Genomic DNA, 23,049 nt, shown 5'->3' on the forward strand with positions numbered 1-23,049 from the left:
GCCGGAATACCCACTGGGTTAGATGTGGAAAGGAGTAATGGCATGTGAGTATTAAAGTTCCCCAATGTCTTTAAACGCACCTTGTTTTGTCTTTCAGATGCGGGATGCAGCGCCGAAGGCCTCCGGAGCGTGCGAAGAGTTGGTAAGCTTTTGTCTTTCAGATGCCGGAATGCAGCGCGAGGCGTTGGTGACAGCCGATGGACCAGGTAAGTGAAGAGCTGTCACTGAAGACCGTAATGCTAACCTGTTCTTTCTTGTCTTTATAGGTGTTGCTGAATACTGGATTCAGGATGGTAAGCCTTTTTCCTTAGGCCCAGGATCAGATGCAGAAGACACGATGAGCGTTCTGCTGCAGAGGATGCAGAATAACGCAAAGCAAGATTCATCCATCGGGTGTGGTTTAAATAGCCTCCTGTAGTGCTTAGGTGTCTCCTTCCACAGCCACGCCTAGGTAAGAAAAGAGTTCCTGCTTTCCAGAAGAGTTCCAGTGTTCTGAATCTAGGGAGTGGCTCCTGCCCCACCCAACAGGAAAAGTAGTTCCAAACAGAAGAGGATCAAAGGCTCAACTGGCAGGCAAGTAAGCAGCATGGTCTGCTGCAGGTAAGTCCACCCAAGCATTATGAGCCCGGCGCTTCCAGCGCTGGGACTGGGCATATTTATGAGCCTGGTGCCACTGGTGCCAGGACTGGGTCCAAAAGGTCCCAATTGGGACTGGTTGGCACTCGGAACCTGGGTTATGGATCTGCTTCCAAGGGAGTTGGGAAAACCCTGACCTTTTGGAAGCAGAGATCATGACAGCTGGCTTTCGTTGTGCTTTCTTCTGCTGCATACAGATCCCATTGCTTCAGGCTCTCAAGTGGTGAGCTGCCGTCATTCCGGTTTCTCTGTGTGCTGTTGGCTTCTTTGTTGCTTAAAATGGTTTGTTCGCATCCAGCATTCTGACTGCGTCGGAACTAGTTACCAACAAACTGTCTCTGCCGCTCACTCGCAAGTCTGTCAGCTGTGGCAGTTTTAAACTTCTCTGCATGATTTAGCAATTGCCATAGACTAGACTGCAGCGTTGGCTTGACGCTTTTGGTCTTCTTCATTGCTCCATTCCTCTTCCTAGTCTCAGTACTAAAAAAGTGGGATTGGGGCAGCAGATAAATTGGATTGACTGGGAATAATTGGATATTCTTCATCTACATCACAATACGCCAAATAAGTATGTTGTACAGGGACATGGATGTCATAGTAAATTATGGCTGCAAGATTATTTCGGTCTATTATTTACCTATCCCTGTGGAGTTTGTCTTCACCCTATGTGATCCTCCCGCAGATAGCTACTGCCAGGGTCAGAGTTGGGTAGCTTCCGCATTTCCCTCGCCACGCAGAAGAAGTGTGTCCAGAGAATGAGTAACAATATTGCTAGATTTGTCACAATCTTTAAACTCTTGAAAAAAACTATGCCTGAGTTAAGGCATGGTGCACGGCACTGCTCAGAATCATTGCAGCCGCATCAAATTGATATCACATGCGTCACCCCTGTACACCCAGTTAAGCTGTGGAAAGGTGATGTGTATTCTCCCCATCCAGGCTTGCCCTGCTGGGAGGAATGTGGCCTGCTGGATTACCTGGGGACAGTCACTCCACAGCTGGCCTGGGAACAGGAATCCAACGGCTCACCCATTCACAAAAGGCATGGCCTCACACCAGGGTGCTGCATATCTAAAGGCCTTTGATCCCACTGAGAAGGGAAATTATGCAAATTAACAAGGGGGTCCTGGGAGTTTCTCTGCCAGACATTAGTCCTGGTTACGAGAGCCTTACCAAGATTTTTTAGCACCCTTGTTATTTGCATATTTTAAGTTACTTTAGGTCACACCCTAAGTTACTAGGGGAATCCAGACATAGACCCCTTGCTCACTATGCTTAGAGAGGCACAGCTCCACCCTACCGATGAGGTCCTACCAGACCGAAACATGTGTCTGTGGTTGCTCTTGGTACTCTTTTTCAGAGGAGAATTGCCTAGCATTTCGGTGCTGGACTGCCCCAAGGCAGGACAAAGACGGATATGTTTAGGATATTTCTCCACTGTGAAAGATAGTGAGCTAAAGACCCTGGGTAAGGCTCTCACAACCAGGACTAATGTCTGGCAGAGAGACACCCAGGACCCACCTTGTTATTTACTCAAAGTTGTAGGACACCTGCAGTTGTGGACCAGCCTCCCTAGTAATTGGGAGAACAAGGACCAAAACATACACTGAGCTCCTTAAATGGTCTCACAGCATCTGATGTCCCCCATTCTGCGCCTCAATGCCAGCCGAACTGACGTTAAAGCATGTCCAACACTGAGGGATCCCGTCGGTGTTGCTTTTCGGTGCCCGTCTGAACCTGAACCTCCAAATAAGTGCCTGCATCTTGAGCCCGCTCATGCCCTGCACAAGCCAGTCACCAGTTAGGCTCAAATCTACCATTCGACACCAGGACCTGCCGACTACAACCAGGGGTTACACCACAACTCAACCTTGAATTGCTGCTTCACTGAAACGCACATCGGATCGCAGAATGATCACAGCATCGTCAATAGCCACCTGTCGACTCAAACCGCTGGAGCGTCACTCATCGGCCCTACCTTGCGGTTACAACCCGACACAACCTCTAACAGATTCTGTATGAGCACCCCAACCTTCTTCACCAAACGCCACCTTTGAACAGACCGAGCTACCACATTCCAACCTGCTCAATGCCTGCTTGGGCACACACCATCCAATGTATCTGAACTGAGCTCGATCCATTTGCATCACTGCTTCAAACCGGGTTAAACACTGTCGACCCGCCAAAGACCTAAAACAATGTACTATCAACCAAAATCTACCCCCTTTGCCTATGGTGGGCCCAGGGACGGGCTAGGTCACTTTTGCACCTTTTATCTTCTAAGATTTCTTTTTTTAAGGACAGTTTCACTTGCCTTAACACTCGATTCATTACTCAGACTGCTGCATTGTGCTATCTTAGATTATTCTCCGTCCCTTCCTCGGGGGTTGGTTTTGGGTAGTGTTTTTTCTAGTTATTTTGCAGATAGAGTATTTTATCAAAGTATATCTATTGTTACAGAACCTTGAATGGGTATTCCCTTTACATTGGACTTTTATGCTTTGCTATCTGGGTCGCAACAGAATCACAGTCAGACCCTTCTTAAGAGCATAGCATTCTCTTGGCCCACGTTACCACAAAAGGCAAAGGAGGTATAGCTCTCAACTTTGCCTGTTTTATCTTTATGATTCTGTTGACTCTTGCTTTGTAGCAATGTGACGGCTGAGTGGGCATTTTAGCCTCTACTAATTCTTCTATTTTTTCACGGCAGAGTCCAATTAGTTACATCCACTACCCCTGATGGGAGTCCAAATTTAGGAAAAGATGCGCTACAATGTAGAGTCCATCCCTAGTTGCAGGTTAAGTCTGAAAAGGTCTCAGATAGACTCTAAACTCTTGTTGATAATTATGCAATTTTGGCTCCATGCTACACACTGTCCTTGAATTACCAAAAATAAATAGAGATTGTCTAAATTGGATTATGCTATCAGACAACCGAGCCTAGAATAGTCATCTGAAAGGCAGTCCTATCAGGAATACCAAAGTATTGGAGGCACCTCACAATGCCGTATGAGCAGGGAGGGTTGGTGACTCCTGACTTCGAATTATACTACCTAGCGGCACAAGCTTATTACGCAATATACTTGACGGAGGGAGGGCCCAGATCGTCGTGTGAGGCATTGGAGACATGAGAAGGAAGACCCCTCCCGTCTATGGGCTAGTCGAGTGGAAAGCAAGAAGTGACAATCAGATGGACCCTGTCCTGGTTAAGCAGCGAGCATGGGCTAGACTGGTAAGCCACCCCAAGGGCTCCATAATGTACAATTCAGATATGCCTATTTGGGACGCACCATACTTACCACCAACGCAAGACGAAGACCTGGCCACACACTGGAGGGACAGGGGCACAGTACATTTTAGAGACATATTCCATTAAGGCCAATTTGAAACCTGTGATGACATTAAAGCGATCATTGGGTACACCCCATTACAGAAATTACAATATCTCAGGCTACGCTCCGAATTAGCGACACAAAGGGTTGGATTTCTTTGCGAACCACCCTCACACCCGAGCCTAAGATATGCACTCGCCCCCAGCATAGTTAAGAAGACAGCCTCAGCATTATATAAACTGTCATTATCATTTAAGAAAGCACAGACACCGGACATTAAATGGGAATGAGAAAGAGACCTCGGGATCACTCTCACGGAGGCGCACTGGATGCAACTATGCAGGTTAGCAAAGCAAATTTCTTACACTTCCAGATACAGACTAATCCACTTTAAGATATTGAACAGAGTGCACCTCACCCCTGCACGCCTTACAAAAAAGTACGCTATGACTGAGGGAAAGTGTCAGATGTGGGAGCGAGGATGCGAGTTTACTACATATGATATGGTCCTGCGGGACACTTACTCGGTAATGGGCGAATGTGTGTGCAGTGCTGGAAGAAATGGTGGACCAAGCCATGACATGGGAACAATGGTCATGTTTGCTGGGCTATGTGTGCAAAATTAACCCTATCCAGCGTAGGCTCCTCAATGGCTAAGCGCGCCATATTGATGAGGTAGAAGTGTAAGGCACCCCCACCCCCCGACCATGGATGACTGAATGAAGGATATGTTCTGGGCCAATGATAACAAAGAAGTCTACCCTAGCTTGCTACTTTTAACAAACCGTCCGAAGGATATATGGGGAGGATTTTCGACCATTTCTGCTAAACAAAAGTGAATAAGATACTAATCACGACGAAACACCATGTTGTGATTGCCTGAATATATGTGTCACGGTGAACCAATGTAACATACAAGTCAATTATAGTGAATATAATGTTGTAACTCTGTGCAATGTTAAATAAAAGTTTACAACAAAAATAAAAAGAATACCACAGTAGACCCGAAGTGCCGGCTTTGAGTTGCAGCAGAGAGAGTCCCGATGGAAGGGCAGTACAGATGGGGGATGATGAGCCTGCCTACTCCAGCCTCTGAAATACGCTGATGTGGCACTTACTGCAAAACACCTTGCATATGTCATGCATGGCTGGGTGATCGTGCAGCGGAAAACATAGCTGGCCTCTTTGGAGCAGGAGATACACATGCTGAAACACTCAGCATCACAGATGTAAATGTAGGTGACAGGCGAATTTGCAGAGACGCTTGCAGGTTTGCACACTGTAGCTAGTTAATCGGATTGTTCGGCTTGTTCAGGTTGTCAACAAAGGTCTTGGCAGCACCAGAGGTGCTCCGCCGGCTCTAAAAGCCTGCATTGTTTATTCCAAACACACAGTTACTAACTTGAGCATATCCGCACATTAGGCATGACTTCCACCTACCGCCTTCATCAATGTCCTGACACTAACTTACAACCTATATGGTGGGTAATACGGCTTATACTACCAGCTGCTGCAGCCGCTGCCTGGTCCAACAGGCCAGGAGAAAAGATGTGAGCTGGGAGGTGTGGTTGTTGGAGACCTGTCAAGTGGAAGACTTTGTGGCCTGGTGTATGCTTCTCTAGCACACTAGGTGACCCTCTGAAGTCAGGAAGATCAAAGCCCTTTTCAATTGGATCTCACTTTGCATAAACTGAACCTCAATAGGCGCCCTTACTCTGCCAAAAACAATGGGCTCGAAGACAATCAGGAAGGCTTGCCATCCTTGCTGCGAAGGATGGCACCAGAACAGCCCAGGCCAATATTGCAGTGCGAGATATCTAAACCTAAAACCGACAACCCTTATATTATAAATTCTAGGTAAATATATATAACGGCGCGATCATCTTGCAAGTGAGCAACAAACTAAAGAAATTAGTCAGTCACATAGTCAGCTGTCTCCTCCAGTGGTTTTTATCTACAAGAAGCTTGTCTTCTGGCAGTTGTGTGTGCTGCAAAATGGTTTTTCAACTCTAATATCGCAGCTAAAGTTGCAGCCTAAAAAGCATCCTCAATACTGTGAAATAAAAAAAGAGAAAGACTACCAACGGCGAGGAGTATTCATTTTAAAGTGATTAATAGAATTCTCTTGATGAGTTTAAACACTAATTCATTGTCTCCTGGGCTTGTGAGGGCCAACATATAACGGGATAGTACCCTTTCTCTGGAAAGCAAAATATATGGTCATCTACACACTCACTTGTTGCATTGAAGCAAACGACAAGGGTGATATATTAAGGCTAGAGTTCCCTTGAGATAGAAAAGATTTTCAAAAATCAAAGGCAAATCATACCCTTTTTGGCCATATCTATGTATTATCACAGACCTACTTTGAGAGTAGAAAAGTTTCAGGGAAAGTAAGGAACAAGTTACTTACCTGTAACAGTTGTTCTCCAGCATGGGTCTGGCATGTATTCACATGCTCATGAATATTCCCCGTCGTCAGGCTGGGAATCCTCGGTAAAGAAAAAATCAGTATCAGTTTCGTTTCTGATCTGTCTTTCTTAGTAGTAACCAATCACTGGTCTCTGGGTCATACTGCCCCCAGCCAATGACTGCCTTCTCCCTAAGCCCCGCCCCTGGCAGTCATCCTCTGATTTGGTAGCACGTAAACTGGCAGTATGACCAAGTGAAGAGCCGCAGAGGGGTAGGAGGGAGGGTTCGCATGTGAATCCATGCCAGACCCATGCTGTAGAACAACAGTTATAGGTAAGTAACTTGTTTCTTCTCCAGAATGGGGTCTGGCATGGATTCACATGCTCATGAATATAAGAATACATAGCAGTACACACATGCAACCACGGGAGGTGGCAAGGCTCAACATTAAGCATTACATAAACTCAACATTAAGCAACTCTTGCCTCCTCACCAGGCCCACCTTCAGGCGAACAGGTTGCGCAGCACTGCTTGGTCGACTCTGGACTCCTCCCTGGAATCCCGGTCGATGCAGTAGAATCTCGTGAAGGTGTGCGTCGACCTCCACGTAGCAGCCCTGCAGATGTCCAGCAGGGGCACACCAGACAGGAACGCCGTGGTAGCAGCGATCGCTCTGGTAGAATGGGCTCTCGGACGGCCGGGCAACGGTCGGTTTGCCAACCGATGACAGTGCATGATGCAGCCGGAGAGCCATCTGGAAATGGAAGCCTTCGAGAGAGCCTTCCCTTGGTTCACAGGTCCAAAGTTCACAAACAGCTGTGATGTCTTCCGAAAAATCTTCATTCGGTCCACGTAGAACTTCAGCGCTCTAGCCACATCCAGCGAGTGCAAAGTCCTCTCGGCCGGCGACGAAGGCGACGGGAAGAAAACTGGTAACACCAAGGGCTCGTTGAGATGGAAGTCCGGCGGCACCTTGGGCATGAAGGAGGGGTGCGTCCTCAGCACTACCCTCATCTTGTGAAAAGTCAAGTATGGAGGCTTGTAGGATAGGGCCTGAATCTCTCCCACGCGTCGTGCGGAGGAGATGGCCACAAGGAACGCTGTCTTCCACGACAGGAACTTCAACGGAGCCGAATGCAAAGGCTCGAATGGCGGGCCCATGAGCCTGGTCAGCACCACGTTGAGCTCCCACGCCGGGGCTGGAGCCTTCACCAGCGGGAACGATCGGAACAGTCCTTTCATAAACTCCTTCACCAGGCGATGAGACCACAGGGATGACCGTCCTGCAGTTCTGGTGTATCGGGAAATTGCTGCCAGAGGTATCTTGATGGAAGCATGAGCAAGTCCAGCTTTGGCCAGCGACAGTAAGTACGGTAGCACTTGAGGGGCCGTAATCCGTAGAGGGTTAATCTTCTGTGCACGGCACCAGACAGAGAACCTCTTCCACTTGTGTCAGTAGCAATTGAGAGTTGAGGACGCCCTGGCCTTTGCAAGAACCTCTATGCAGTCTGCCGGGATATCGTACCCTCCAAACTCTAGTGCTGCAGGAGCCAGGCCTGCAAGTTCAGCGACTCCGGGTCGTGATGAAGGATGGCGCCTCCTTCTCTGGAGAGAAGATCTGCGTCCGTCGACAGTTTGACTGGTGGGGACGCTGACAAGTCCAGACGGTCCGGGAACCAGATCTGCCTCGGCCACGCCGGTGCAACAAGGATCATCCTGCACCGGGACCTCTTGAGCTGGTTGACGAGTCGCAGTAGCAACGGCAACGGAGGGAACGCATACAGGAACAGGCCGTCCCAGAGGAACGAGCAAGCATCGCCCATGCTCCTCGGCTGGGGAAACCTGCTGGCAAACCTCTGGCACTTGGAGTTCGTCGCCGTCGCAGTCGCGAACAGGTCGATCTGGGGTTTGCCCCATCGTTGAAAGAGTCGATCCACTTGATCCTGCCGCAGTTCCCACTCGTGGCACGAGCGCAGCTCCCTGCTGAGCGTGTCAGCGATTGTGTTGTTTGTCCCTGCCAGATGAAATGGTAACAGAAACATCCCCTGGGCAACGGCCCAGTGCCACAGATCCTGGGCTTCCTCGGACAGGGCTTGGGATCTTGTTCCTCCCTGCTTCCGGATGTAGAACATCTTGGTGGTGTTGTCGGTGAAGATCCTCACCACCTTGCCCCTGAGGGGCGGGAGAAACAACCTGAGGGCCCAGAACACCGCTCGGAGCTCCAGTATGTTGATGTGGAGCGTCCGCTCCTCCGGGAGCCAGAGGCCTCTCGCGTGAAGATCTCCGGTGTGCGCTCCCCACCCCTCCAGGGAGGCATCCGTCGTCAATGTCACCTGGTGTGCTGGGGTCGGAAAGTCTGTGCCCGCCGCGAGATGTGCGCGGATGCCCCAACACCGAATCGCTTGGCGGAATACCTCGTTGAGCGAGATCTTGTCCTCGAAGCTGCCCGTCGCTTGCATCCAACGGGCATCGAGGAACTCCTGCAGAGGGCGCATCCGAATCCTGCAGAGGCGCACCAGGTAGATGCATGAGGACATCATCCCGAGAAGGGACTTGATAGACCTCACCCTGGCCACGTCCGTGGCCAGCAGACGCTGCACCTTGCCCAGGATGGCCTTCGCCCTTTCCTCCGACGGCGAGGCCAATTGCGCTACTGTATCGAGCGTGGCTCCCAGAAACAGTGCGACCTGCGACGGAGCCAGGTGGGATTTGGGGAAGTTGATGGCGAATCCCAGATCCGTGAGCAGCCGGACGGTCTTCGCTGTGTGTTCGACTGCAAGCTCCCTTGTTCTTGCTCGGATGAGCCAATCGTCCAGGTAGGGGTAGACGTGGCTCCCCTGCAGGCGCAGCCGCGCTGCCACTGGCGCTAGGCACTTGGTGAATACCCTGGGCGCCGACTTCAATCCGAATGGGAGGGCCTTGAATTGGTAGTTTCGTCCCTGGACCACGAACCTGAGAAACCTTCGATGTCCTTTTAGAATGGGGATGTGAAAGTATGCATCCTCCAAATCCAACGACGATAGGAAGTCACCTTCCTCCAGCTGGGCCTTTATGTATCGGTTTAGTCGACGCAGGTCCATGATGGGGCGCCATCCTCCTGTCTTCTTTCTGACGAGGAAGTATCTCGAGTATACTCCGGAGCCCCGGAGCCTCTTTGGGACGAGCTCGATGGCTCCTTTCTTGAGCATCGCCCTTACCTCTAACAGCAGTTGAGGAAAATGGTTTTCCTTCCTGGCCACGGGAGGAATTCGGGGGCACTTTAGAAATTCCAGAGTGTGCCCGTGGGCCAGGGCATCCAGCACCCAACGGTCGGTGGAGATGGACTCCCACACGCTGACGAACTTCGTCAGCCGGCCTTCCACCGGGGTGCTTCGGTGGGGGCCCGACGCAACGGCCGGTTCAGTCTTGCTTGGAAGCGGCCTTACCTCCTTGGCCTCCCTGGCGATGACGGCGAGATCCACCTGACTTGCCTCCTCCCCTGTAAGCTTCTTGCGACGAGGAGCGGGCCGCCTGACTGTACGTCGAGGAGCCGCCGCCGAATCCTTTGGAGGCACCTTGCTTGCCTCCGGAGTTCCAAAAGGGCGGCGCCGTTGCTGCAGAACTCCCAAGGCGGTCTTAATGGCCTGCAGTAACTCATCCACTGTCTTTCCAAACAGATTGTTCCCGTCGAAGGACATGTCCAAAACCTTGGCATGCACATCTTGGTGGAAATCCGTCACCTTGAGCCACCCCCGCTGTCTAAGGCAAACGCCGTTGCCCAACTGGCAGAAACCGGTGTTGGCAATGTCCGCGGCTACCGTTATGGTGTGGTCCGACGCCGCCTCACCTTCCTGTAGGATCGCCAGGGCCTCTGCCCTCTTGTCGTCCGGTAGGAAGTCCAACAGGGGGGCGATCTTGTACCACAATTCACTGTCGTAGCGGGCCACAAACGCTAGGGCGTTGGGTGCCTTAATCGTCGTCACCGCCTATGAGATGACTCACGGTCCCATGGCGTTCAGTTTCTTTCCCTCGCCGTCCAGCAGGGAAGTTGAAGATGAAGCCGATGCCCCCTCCACTTTCTTCTTGGCTGCTGCTGAGACGACCGAATCCGGGGTCGGCTGTGCCCTCAGGCACAAGGGGGCGGCGTCGGGGACCCAGTACTTCTACTCGTACCGGTCCCTTTTGGCAGGCGTCGTGGACGGGTTCTTCAGAAGCGCAAGTCCCTTGTCCCAGATGTCATCTAGCAGCGGCACCGCGAGGACCGTCTTCCTCTTTGCCTCGCGCTGTTGGTAGAGGAAGCCTTCCTTCTTCTGCTCTTCGGGGCAGAGCTCGAAAAGCTCTGATGCCCTGGCAATCATGGCTTGGAAGGAGCCAATTTCGTCGGGCGGGGAGGCCCGAGGAATCTGTGATGGGAGATCCGTTTCGTCGTCACCACCGTCGTCACCACCGTCGTCATCTGTCCCCATTGTGGCCGTATCGGTTTCCATGTCATCCCCCGGGACAGGGGACGGGGACAAAGGCTGCAAGGGCCGTGAGGGCTGAAAAGGCACGGCCGGATGAATCCTCCTCCTCTTGTTTGGAGGGCTTCCCGACGAGCCCGGTTCTGGGTCATCCGTCGGGGGTAGAGGCAATCTCGTCCTTTTCTCCGTGCATAAGGATTGGATTGCCATCAAAAGGGCCGTCAAGTTGTCCTGCGGCTCAGGCTGCGACGGCCGCAATGGTTCCTCCACTGGAACCTCGTCGGCGCCACCCTCGCTCTCGTCGGGATCCTTCCCGTGGGACCGGGCCTCCTCAAATGTTCCTGTCGAGGCCCTCCAAGACTTCAACCAGCTCCTCCTCGGAGGCTGTGTCTGTGTCCGTAACAGCCAGCACCCCCCCTCTTTTTCCACCGGGGTCTTCTCGATGGGATGAAAAAAAGAATCCCTCTGTGGTAGCAGGGAAACTCTGGGCCCCGAGGTCGTCTCCACTGGGGTAGCCTCCACGGCTGTGCCAGGGCCATAGCGACTTCCTTGATAGAGGCCTTTGCCGGGTGAATCAAGGCCTTAACCACCTTGTTCGTGCCTGCGGCCTTCACCTTGGGGGGGGGGTCACTGCCTCGCTCCCTCTCGGCTGGTTCCTTCGAGCTCGACCGGGGCTTCTCCAGAAGCTTAGCCGGGTTCTCAGATTTCCTCTTCCCCGAGCCAGAGCGTTGGCTCGTGGTTGATGGCGCCGGTGAGGATGTGCCCTGCCTGGCAGCCGAGGAGCCCGACCGTTCGGCGCTCCCGGTGCCCGCAGACTTGCGGTGCTTCGCCTTCTGATGGGCCCCCGTCGCCGGGGCGCCCTCACAGGACTTAGAAGACCACTCAGCCTTCTTCTTCTTCTCACCTGACGGGCTCTTGCCTTCCAGCCAGTTGGCGAGACGGGTCCGACGATCCCTCATAGTCCGGTCCGACATGTTCATGCAAAACGCACAGTCCTTCTCCACGTGCGTTTTGTCTTCGTGGAGGCAGTAGAGGCATCTCAAATGCTCGTCCTCCTTGAACACATTCTGCAACTTGCATCTAGGGCAGTTCCTGAACAGCTTGGACCCAGGTGTCGAGCTTCCCTTTTCCTGGGCCATGTCCACGAGGTAGACCTCAAAAACTTCTGGAATCCTCCAAGAAGCATAACTCGACGAGAACTTCACCCTTGAGGGGCGTAGAAAATTCCGAAACGGGTCCCCGTTGATCGGAAGTAGAAGCGGTGGAGCTTGAGGCTCGATTGACCGAAAAAATGAGCTAAAACTCTTTGAAAAAACACAAAACGCAGTAAAAGCTCGAGAGCTATAGCACGAGGACTCCCAACATTTGAACGTGCAGTAAAAATCTGAGGATGGCTGCCAGGGGCGGGGCTTAGGGAGAGGGCAGTCATTGGCTGGGGGCAGTATGACCCAGAGACCAGTGATTGGTTACTACCAAGAAAGACAGATCAGAAACGAAACTGATACTGATTTTTTCTTTACCGAGGATTCCCAGCCTGATGACGGGGAATATTCATGAGCATGTGAATCCATGCCAGACCCCATGCTAGAGAATACCACATAATTTAAAAGCCAATGTCACTTTTAATGTGATATTGTCAAGCAAAGACGGACATCATTTAAAGATGTACAATAATCGTACACACACATTCCCAATGTTGGTGGTTCTTTCAAATCAGATTCACACACTCACCATTTCAGGCGAGACCTACCAGCATCTTTTTCTTCTTGTAAAGTCACATTGGGATAAAACAAATAAAATACCAGCTCTCCATTTGGTGTTAGAGTGCTTGCCAGGTAGCTCAAGTATCATGCTGTGGTCAGCCTCCGAGCTCTATCTTTTTGCGTCTTATGATTATGCCTCTTTCAAGAAGGTTCAACCAATGGAAATTAGACTATCTTTTAGACTCTGTAGGTTGTGTGTTTATTAAACAGCAGTAATGTGTGTCTTAAGGGCACTTCCTACGGTGAAAGAGAGGGGAAGTAATGGGAGAAACAGGAGGAAGAGAAGGAAGGATGGTGGAAGCAAAAATTGAGGAAAACTGAAAATAAACAGGGTCTGTTACTTAATGAGACAGATTGTCGAAGTAGGGCACTTGTTACCTTGAATGCTCGGAGCACTGCCAGTGGGTCATCGTTGACTAATCTTATCACAAGGGCAGGCCAGAGGAGGTGAGCCATGGGTAGCAACCGGTTCTCATGGGAGCAGAGCACAGTCACACATAGTTCCAGGATATCAAGCACCTTGAGGGGAAGAAGACAGAAGCAGTGAAGGACAGAAACAAGGGAGATCTTCTTAGAACCATTAAAAAGGTTTCTAAAAGGAGGAGCAGAAGTCTCAGGAAAAACACACCATATCCACTGTCCTGAAGCCAAGGACAATCTACAGTAGGTAGAAATAAGTTCCAACACATGCAATTTATACTTCAGGGATAAAGGGATAGTTTATCCTTGTTTTCTAACGTCTCTAAAATTGTAAATCCCAATCAGTTTTCTCGCTGGGATGGAAGCTCAGGTCACTCACACTCCTGTGGCTTTTTCGGTCACCACTCCCCCTACTCTTCTTTCTTATATATCGTGGATTCGTAGCCCACGGTTTCTAGTCCTCTATTTGGGTCCTATGCTACTCACCCTCCATTTGGGTCCTCTGCTCCACATCCTTGGCTCTATGGTCCCCTATACAGGGAGTCTCTGGGCCCCATGTATGCCTTCATGCTAGCCTGAGCTGACAACAGAAGGAGTATGATTATTGTTAATGAACCCGAGAACTTCAGCCAAAAAGGACGGAACTAGCCCATTTCCTTGCAGACCAATTTGTTCGGGAACCAATAGTTCAGTTTTTTTTTACCACATTTTATTATTATTACATTCTTTTAAAGCACATCACGCCTATAGGGCTCAGTGCGCTTTACCACAAATGCATATGGGGGTTGGATTTATGTATTTTGAAAGGTGAGAGGATGTAGAGAGGTTGCCGGGGTCTGCCTGCATTTCTGCCAGTGTAATGTGGCAAAAGCAATTCCAACAAATGGGCCTGGAGCAAATTGTTGCGAGAAAACATCATAGATCCACATGACGTAAAAAGGAGATGCTATGTGGCACACTGGACCACCCTGATCCATCACCGTGGGATATAGGCACTGGTCTTTGTCACATCAACATCCTTGTGGTTAGGATTCCCAAAGAGAAAAATAAATACTGATTATCTAGTCTATGACTAGTATCACTCATAAGGACAGTCGTAAAAAGGAGCTACTGAACAACTTCTTGCCTTCACTTAATGAAGGTTTTGAACCCTCATGCATCTAGGGCACAGTTGGCCTTTTGACCAAAGCATACTGTGGGTCAGAGTGTCCTTGACTCTCACACGTATGTGCTTTATGAGTCACTGCCTCAGTGGACTCAGTCCTACTTTTGTTAGATTAAAAAGTGTATTCGGTATAGAAATAAAGATACATTGCACAAAATAGTACATCACATAGCATCACATAGCAATCTAACCCCAGTGGTGGTAGGACATGCAGTGACAGAGTAAAAATGAATACCTGCATTAAACCTGCATGAAGAGACTACAAAATTAGTGAAGCACCTCCCCAGCTCATATACTCGATCAACACAATAGTGTTTTCATTGCTGATAAAAATAAGAGGCATATCTTACGACTGATTTTGGATTTATCATCTATAGCCAGGAATTCGGACCAAAGCGCCAAGTACATTTTTTCCTCACCTCTCTGCTTCAGGACTGCCTGTTATACTAAAGAACAGGAAAGAAACATGCTAATCCAATCAGACTGGGAGGGGTCGAGGACTTTCACAATCAAAGCATATGTTTTTTGGCACCTGCCTTATTCTAAAACCTAGTTTGTGAGAGAGGACTTTCATAATGGAGCTATTTTTAAACCGTCTATCAAAAACCATCTTGCACCTTTCGCTAATTATTCAATTCAAATACAGTGGCTTCATCTATTACGACCGCCTCCCAACCAGCGGTGCCATGCCAGATGACCAAATATGTCTCCAAATCATCTCCACGCATCCACTGCCTCTGCTTAAAAACACAGACATAAAATCCAGTCACAGTGGATTAGGTTTCCTTAGGTACATTGCAGTATTTTGTAGCAGTATTCTTACTTTAAGCAGGAACATTTATTTAAATAAGCCAATCATCGCCTCGTTTTATTTTTAAATGCTCATGGTCACTAGAAAATGTTCTAATGCCACAGCACTTTTAGAATAACGTATTGCAGGCACAGTGGCAAATATGAAAAGGATAAACCTTCCAGCCATCCTCTTTTGTTTCGTCTACGTTACCCAGAGCGGGACAGGTATGCCCAGATGTGGGTTCCGAGCCTGCTGGGCTTAGAGAGCCAAGCTTCTCCTCACTGATAACGCCCAATGAGGCAGAATCGTGCCTGGGGATGCTTGTGGTCTCATTCAGAAGGGATGTGATCTAGCAGTTCTGTCAGGACTGCCCCTTTTTTGAGGCGACCAGGCCTGATTTGAATATTGTCTTTGCCCTTTATGTAGTGGATTGGCAGGCTAAAGAACAATGGTTTGGAAGGTTGCTGAGAGCTGTGCCAAAGGTTAAGATTCATTCTAAACCTTCCAGCCATCACCTTTTGTTTTATCTAAAGGATAAGAGTTTGAGGCAGGGCACGTATTTCAGAGTGCATTAACCTCTATTATTTTTCTCATTTTCTCCCACTCAAAAGTCACTTCGACAAGTGTGCATTTGCTAGAGCCAACCCAGCCATTGTTGACAGTGACATCACTGAATAAACATTTCTGAATTTGCAAATGAAGCTATTAAAAAACAAAAGAGGAAGTTATTTAATTGTACTAACTCTGTAAACTGATCTTAACATTGCTAATTTCTAATGTCCGCCTCCATTACATACTGTTGTCATAATAGGAACGCTAGGCTTGTCTTACCGAGAAAACATTATAAAAACCTAGAATAATCCTACAAATTATTTTCTGATGAGACTTGTTGGCAGATGGACAGTTTGGCACGTTGCTATTGTGCTCTTTTCAAAACAGCCCGACAAATATATTGGTGATAAAAAGATTGTATGCTTGAATCATAACATACATAATGAACACTGAACTTGGGTTTAATTTCATTTTAAACAACCCTCCGCCTAATGTTAAAGTGCTTGTAGCCAAGAACCATATTTATCAATTTGGACAGACTCGGGATTTGGATGCGAGGGGAAAAAGGCCAGATATAATGTTTCGTTTTCTCTAGCAGAATTTTAGAAGAGGAGGTGCTGATGGCAAGCCAAATCTCTGGTAAAAGATAGGCTGTACACATGAACAGAACCCAATGCATTCATGTAATGAGTCATCTCAAGTTTGCTTCTGGCAGAGGAGAGAGGCACAAAGAGGACCTCAGAGTAACAGATCATGGCACCTATTGCTTACCTTCAAGCGCACACTGAGATCCTGGTTCGCCAGAAGGTGTATACACCGCTTCATCACATCCTCAGCAATACGGATATGGACTGGCAGTGGCTTCTCTGTGTTAGGACTATTGTCATCTACCTCAGACTCCTCTGGAGGAGGAGGCTGAATCTCTGGAAAACAGCAAGAAAAGTTAGTAGCTAAAGGGAGGAATCCTAGGTCTTCAATGCTGTATTCTGGATTCAAAGAATGACCCAAGCCTCCTTTTTCATTATATTTATACCAATGATGGACATAATATGAGAAACTTCTGCTTGAGCTGGCAGAAAACCTCTACCGTTGCAAAATATGGCTACACTAATGTTAAGTTATGCTTCAAGCAAATGGATACACTCTAGGGAAAAGTAACCAGTTGGCATAAAACCTATACAATACAACTTTATAAAATCACTCTTGAAGACTTACACAACTCACTGATATTTATTCTGAAGAATAGGCCAATGCAACACACCATCACCCCACAGTTTCTCAACAGATATAGAGTTGGCATGGCTTCTATGGCATGATACAAAAGGCAAGGCATGCCCTTGGCATGACCCAACTACATCCAATCTATGGCAGTTCTCCAAACTAGGCCTAGAGACACAGATTGTGCAAGTGCAAGGAAGAGGAAGGGGAAGGGGAAAAATGCCAAGGGAAGGTGAGGAGGGGCAAGTACAAGACATAAGACAAAACAACAAGAAACAAGGAGTGCGGCCAACAGGTGGCAGTGCATGGTTAAGTGCATACAGCAAGTGATGGATAGTGCAGGTAGGAGGACTGTAGGGTTACAGATACAGACCTAAGTGCAGAGTTGCAAGAAGGCAGTGCAGGTGTGCAACTGGGAGGGCAGGGGCCTGGGCTTGTGATTCAGAGGGTGGCCAGGTAACCAGTGCAGTAACAGACAGGAGATCAGCAGGGGAGAGGAAGGCAGAAGCAAAGAGGAAAGTCTTGAGCTGCTTCCGGGACTGAAGCATTAGTCCTCTTCCTCATCTCAGTACTATACAAGGGGGGGGGGGTTAAATAATGTTCTTGGCCATGAGAACCCAGGAATTCTCCATCTACATCTCAATACGCCCTACAGGAATGTTGCAAAGTAAATGGGTGTCATTAATAATTACAGCTGAAGGGAAATTTGGATTCAGTATTTTTCAGTCTCCCTGAAGTTTGACCTCCCCTATGTCGCCCTCCTGCAGTTAGCCAGCCGAAGGGTCAGATTCAGGTAGCTTCAGCCTTTCCCTGGCTACATAAGAGAAGCTTCCCTCTAGGAAATCAGTGATGATATTGCTATATTCATCACAATTGCCATACAGGGGAGCTGCCCACACCAAAAAGAGGGCTACTTCTGACTCTAGCAGCTGCATTTTTTCCATGTGTGTAAGGGACCTGCATCTCTGGACATTTCAGGCAAATATGCAATCTAATGATCGCTACAATGCCTTAGTGGCTTGGACTAACATGCTCCCCCTGTCACCTTTACCATGTTCTTAGGTCTTTTAGTTACTGTAAAAAGGAAGATAGGACCCATACATGCCCCATCAGGCATCATTTCATTTCTTTTCTACTCTCCTTTTTTCCGATTTTCATCTTTATTGGACTTTCTCCTTATGCTGTGTAGTATGCTGTGTAAAATATGTATTCTGGTGTCTTTATTTGATCTACTGATCTATTTATTGTCACTCCCTTGTTTCTTTGTTGTTCTTCTCCATTGATGCATGCTTGTATCAAAGACTACGGAATCTATGGAATCCACTGATTAAATCGTATTTGAAGTGATAAAGATCTGCTGATCTTGGTGCCTTACAACATAGTACAATATTTACCTGGTTTACCTCCCTCTGCTCCTACCAACCATACCCAACACTTTCTACTCCAGATCCCAAGTAAAAGGCAGCAGTTACACTATATACAAAACCCAACCAAAACATCTGGACATTTTATTAACTGGACACAGTGCTACTTAAAAAACACTTTAAGAGAAGATAGCACTTACCCTCGTTGTTAGTATCTGAGACTTGCCCATCTGCTGTTTGCTTTTGTTCCACATAGTTCAAGAAAAATTGTTTAACCTCTTCCTTTTGGTATATGGCCGCAGAAATGCTGCATTTTTCGTTTTTCTGCTGAAGGTTTGCATGTTTTCTCACGACTGGGAACCACTTGACTGTTTTGGAAAATGGGAGCAGAGATGTAAACATGTCAGAGAGGCTAACAAGAGCGAGATGTCCTCAGAAAACACATTTATCCTAATCTGAGGCAGTATGCACGATAACTCCAACACTAGTGACAATCCATGTTTACAAAACATTGTACTAGCAGTTCTGTAGAGCACTACATTGCGGTGGGACCACTTCAGAGATTGGTTAAAGTAAAAAAAAATGTTGGTTCGAGTAATCAAGTTAAAATCATAGAGTTGAATACATAAATAGGGTAATCCCATGCTCCCAATACACCACTTTAGTAAATTAACTTGAATTAGTACACTCCACCATGGTAAATGCATTTGAAATAAGGTGCTTCTGACCTGAGGGTTCACCAGGCAAGTAAGCAAAAAAAATCAAACAACCCAAAAAACAGATAGACAGCAACTATAAGCATCATCTGGACACAAAGTACCTATGCTCTCATTAAGAGTATGGCGGTAATGGTAAAAAGTGCCTATAATGTAACTACCACCCCCTTTACCTGCAATGTCAAATTATAAGCGACACAAAATATGTGTCAATTCCACCTGTGCTAATTCTGTCAGAGGAATTAGCACCAGAGAAATGACTGCCAAACAACGGGTGGTAATTCCTCCAGTGATTATTCCTCTGGAGGAATTTGCACCAAATAATTAAAAATGATTTATTCCATGCATTAGAAGGGGGAAATATAAACATTCTTAAAACAACTGGGTGTAATTCGCCCTTCCGGTGCCTAAAAAAAGGGGGGAAAAACCAACAAAAAAAAACAGTGCAGTTACCGTCACCTCAGATGTGGACGCATATGCATCCAGGTGATGAAGTATATTTGAAGGCCCACACCTCCCCCAAACTCAGACATCAATCCCCCAAATCAATGTTAACTTTATTTCAAAATTTACACATATATGCCCATCCAACACCCTCATCCCCAAGAACCATGCCCACCCATCACCCTCATTAGCAAACCAATGTCTCTGCTATGGCATTCCCTATATGCGTGAGGTGCCATCATATTCTCGCAAAGCTGCTGGTGAGGGCTGTAGTCTCCCGTGAGAGTACCTCCCTGTGCTCCTCTGTATGGATTCGTCAATGGGGTTGGCCCAGATGGAGTGAGACAAACCCACTTCCCCAACCCCCATGGACAGAGTATTATGGCCCTTAGCATGGTCTCATTACTTGAAGAGATCGACTGGCTAACTCATCAGGGTTAAGATTTATTCTTTTGGGCACATTTTAGGAGGCCACCCTAATAGCCAAACCCCAATCAAGGCATGTGGATGAGCAGTCACGGCTTAGCCTCAGGAGAGTGGGGTCAGGGGCCTCAATGAGTCCACACAGTATGGCACACAGTAATTCAATTTAGACATTCAATTACAAGGCATATAATAAGCGCTATTGCATCGCAATTTGCGATATAATGCTGCTGGTTTGTTGTTTATTTGAATAAATATGCCGCACCAACTGCAATATGATTTCCAGAGCAGATTGAACTTTGTGCCTTTAAGCTCTGCGCTCGGTGTACAGCGTGCAGGCGAGGCAGAGACTCCCGGGCTGGGCTAAAAACATTGTATCAATGTATGAGCTCAGCCTGGGTGTGGTGTCATTAAATCAAGAGGAGAGACGTCGAGGAACAGAACAAGGACCTCAGCCCCACTCTCCGACTCGGCTCAGGCTGCTCCAATTCAAGGTAAGGTTACATGGGGTGCTAACAAAGGGTGGGGGAGGACTTCTGCAAGTAGGTTGTGTTTGTTGCGAGGCTGGGTGTTAGTTAGCAAGTGGCCGCTGCTGGGAACAAATATCCCCCCCCCCCGATCTGATTGGAAAAATATGAATTCCAGCCACTTGTTAGTACCCAGCCCTGCAGTAATAACACAGCCTGCTTGCAGAAGGCTTTTTTAAATATCCTTTCATTCTCATGATTAAAGCGCTTATCACGAGAATGAAAGAATATTTAAAAGGCCTTCTGCAAGTAGGCTCTTAAGTGCAGGCATGACCGGCTGAGGATGTGCGGGCCCCCCTGCTCCACACCCCGACAGAGCGGAAATAGTGTGAGGCACATCCATTAATGGTGACAAGGATGATGTTAATAGCCGCTGATTATCACAAGGCCGGTCAGCCAGCAATTGGAGCTTAAACACTAATTGGCCACTGAAGAGCTCTCAACACTTTTTTGTCAGCAGGCCGATGTGAAGGGACCGGTGTTAGAAAACAATGAGGCAGTGATACCACTTCCGTATATCGTGTGGTTAGAGAAAACGCAGCTTTAATCCGAGCACTGGAAAGTGCATATTTTAAGCCCCGGAACAAAAATGGAGAAATTGTTTTGCCGTGTTTAACTGATACAAACAAGAATGCTGACTGGAAACATGGGGACAGTTGCTGCTCCCCCTGCCCTGCATGAGGCCTCTCATTTTGTAAGGGCCAAAAGGCCCAGACGATGTCCCCGATTGCGAGGCTGGGTGTTAGCAAGTGGCTGGCAATAATATTTCTCCTGCCCTTTCAGGTGGGTCAAACATTAATTCCAGCCACATGCTTGCACCCAGCCCCGCAGTAATAACACAGCATACTGGTAGAAGGTCTTTCAAATATTCTTTCATTCTCATGATAAGCACTTTAATCACTAGAATGAACGAATATTTAAAAGGCCTTCTGCAAGCAGGCTGTGTTATTACTGCAGGGGCTGGGTGTTAGCAAGTGACTGGCAATAATATTTCTCCTGGCCGTTCGCCTGGGAAAAACATTATTTCCAGCCACTCAAAGCACTGAGCCCCACACTATTGAGTCGTCATTGATGTCTTGTTAACAATATGAAGGACAATGCACTGTGCAACTCGGAGGGCATGACCCAGCCAGCCGCAGAGCCTTGAACTGAAAAATGTTTTCAGAGCTTTTTATCATATCTTTTTTTTTGTTCATTCATGCAGCAAACCTTTACATTTTAAAGACACTCATTGCACTTACGTATTACGTCAGAGGTACATAGATATGCTTTATTCTTGTTAATGTTGTGTCTTGGGGTACAAATAACAGTGGCATTTAAAATAGGAGTACAAAATTGCTCATCAAATATGTTTGTTTGCTAATCAAAAAGGTTTTAATGAACAAATTCTACTAATCAATTTTTGAAAATTAATTGATGACTTGAAAATACATTTATTTGAGGCATTGTAAGGTGTAAGGAATGAGACACGGACACAGAAGATTTATGGTTTTGGTCAAACATTTATTCAAATCAAGAAGGGGGTTGTAAAAGGCCTCCCTCTGCCTATCCTAGGAGGTACTGTCCTACTTCAACCAAAAACTAAGGGGTCTGTCCAAAGCAAAATAGGTCCTGTGTCCTTAATCCTTATCTGGCCCTCACAATCTAAACTAAGGTGCAAAGGATATCGTCTCCGATTCTCAGTAGTGTTCAAATCCAACATGAAGGTATGATTTTAAACCAAAATGTTCCAAATGGACATAGTTTATAGATCCAGCGTATGGCACCCTTTCCTGGCTTCCTTTTCACCAATATGCAAATGTTCAAACAATAAATAAGGAAGTTCCTTGTAATTTAAGAGGGCAATTCCCTCCTTTTAGTAAGTCCACAATTCTAGAGAATGGCTCCCCTTCCCAGGTTTCCCCCAGGTTTCCTTCTTCCTCCAAAAGGAAGAGTTCCAAAATAAAAATTAACCAAATTCCTTCTAAGCCCCAAGAGGCTAACTCTCACCTCTCGGTGTGCTCACAGATCCAGGGAATGTCTCCCTTCCCTAGATTCCTCCTTATATTCAAGACAATTCAAAATCCCAAAGACATGAATCCTCCTTGGGTTTCTCTATCCAATATTTGCAATTTGGGTGCGGGTGCAGGTCCGGGTCCCATACTTGCAGGTCACCTGGTATGCTCCCAAGCCATGTTTTCTTCTGAACCTTGAAAACAACTCATAATCTCAAGGGCATGGATCTTCCTTGAGATTATTTTCCACTGTAGTTTATTGCAGACCTTTGCCTTTGCCTGGTGTACTTTTCTGCCAGGTCTCCTGCCAGGATTTCTATGCAATCTTTCCACCACTTAGCGTGCAGTCTCTCCAAAATGCGTTTCTTTGCTGGGGATACTCTCCTGCCAGGACTTCTATGCTGTTATCTTTCCCTTTGCCCACAAAGTGATATTTGCCCACTGTTGGCTTATTACCTCCGGTTTCACAAAGTTCGTTTCAACATTTGTACTTATTGTATTTTCTCTTTTCAGATATGGGCCCAGCTACCCTTTCGTGGCGTGGTTTAACACCACGTTAAACCATTCACTGGTTTCATTCAACGTTTCCCTCTGTGCTTTCATGGAGTGGCATGCATTCTTAGGCACCCGGTAACCAGTCGGTCTTCCTTGGGCTTTTCGAGTGCTTTGAATGCTTCTCGCACCTCTTTGTTTCTTCTCTGTGCAGCTTATTGTCTTATCGTGCGCCCCATTAGCCACAGTAAATTTACCGCATTCAGTTCTACTCTGCGCGGCTCCCGCTGCATCTGCAACACAGGCGGCAAGCCCTCTGTAACTCGCTTCCCACAGCGTTCTCTCCAGTAGTGTGTTGT

At 47.6% G+C, this 23,049-nt stretch overlaps 1 protein-coding gene across 1 annotated transcript in view; it reads right to left on the reverse strand.

Moving 5' to 3' along the window:
* The window catches only part of TTI1 (TELO2 interacting protein 1), a 444,572-nt gene that overhangs the window by 277,420 nt on the left and 144,103 nt on the right, over positions 1-23,049 (reverse strand). The window contains exons 4-6 of the mRNA XM_069652389.1: positions 18,295-18,462; positions 16,284-16,435; positions 12,961-13,101 (exon numbers count right to left, since the gene is read on the reverse strand). Coding sequence (XP_069508490.1) covers positions 12,961-13,101; positions 16,284-16,435; positions 18,295-18,462 — 461 coding nt within the window. The remainder of the gene's footprint in view (positions 1-12,960; positions 13,102-16,283; positions 16,436-18,294; positions 18,463-23,049) is intronic.

Source organism: Ambystoma mexicanum, chromosome 3p (genome assembly GCF_040938575.1).
Source record: "Ambystoma mexicanum isolate Mex_15411 chromosome 3p, UKY_AmexF1_1, whole genome shotgun sequence".
Lineage (NCBI taxonomy): Eukaryota > Metazoa > Chordata > Amphibia > Caudata > Ambystomatidae > Ambystoma > Ambystoma mexicanum.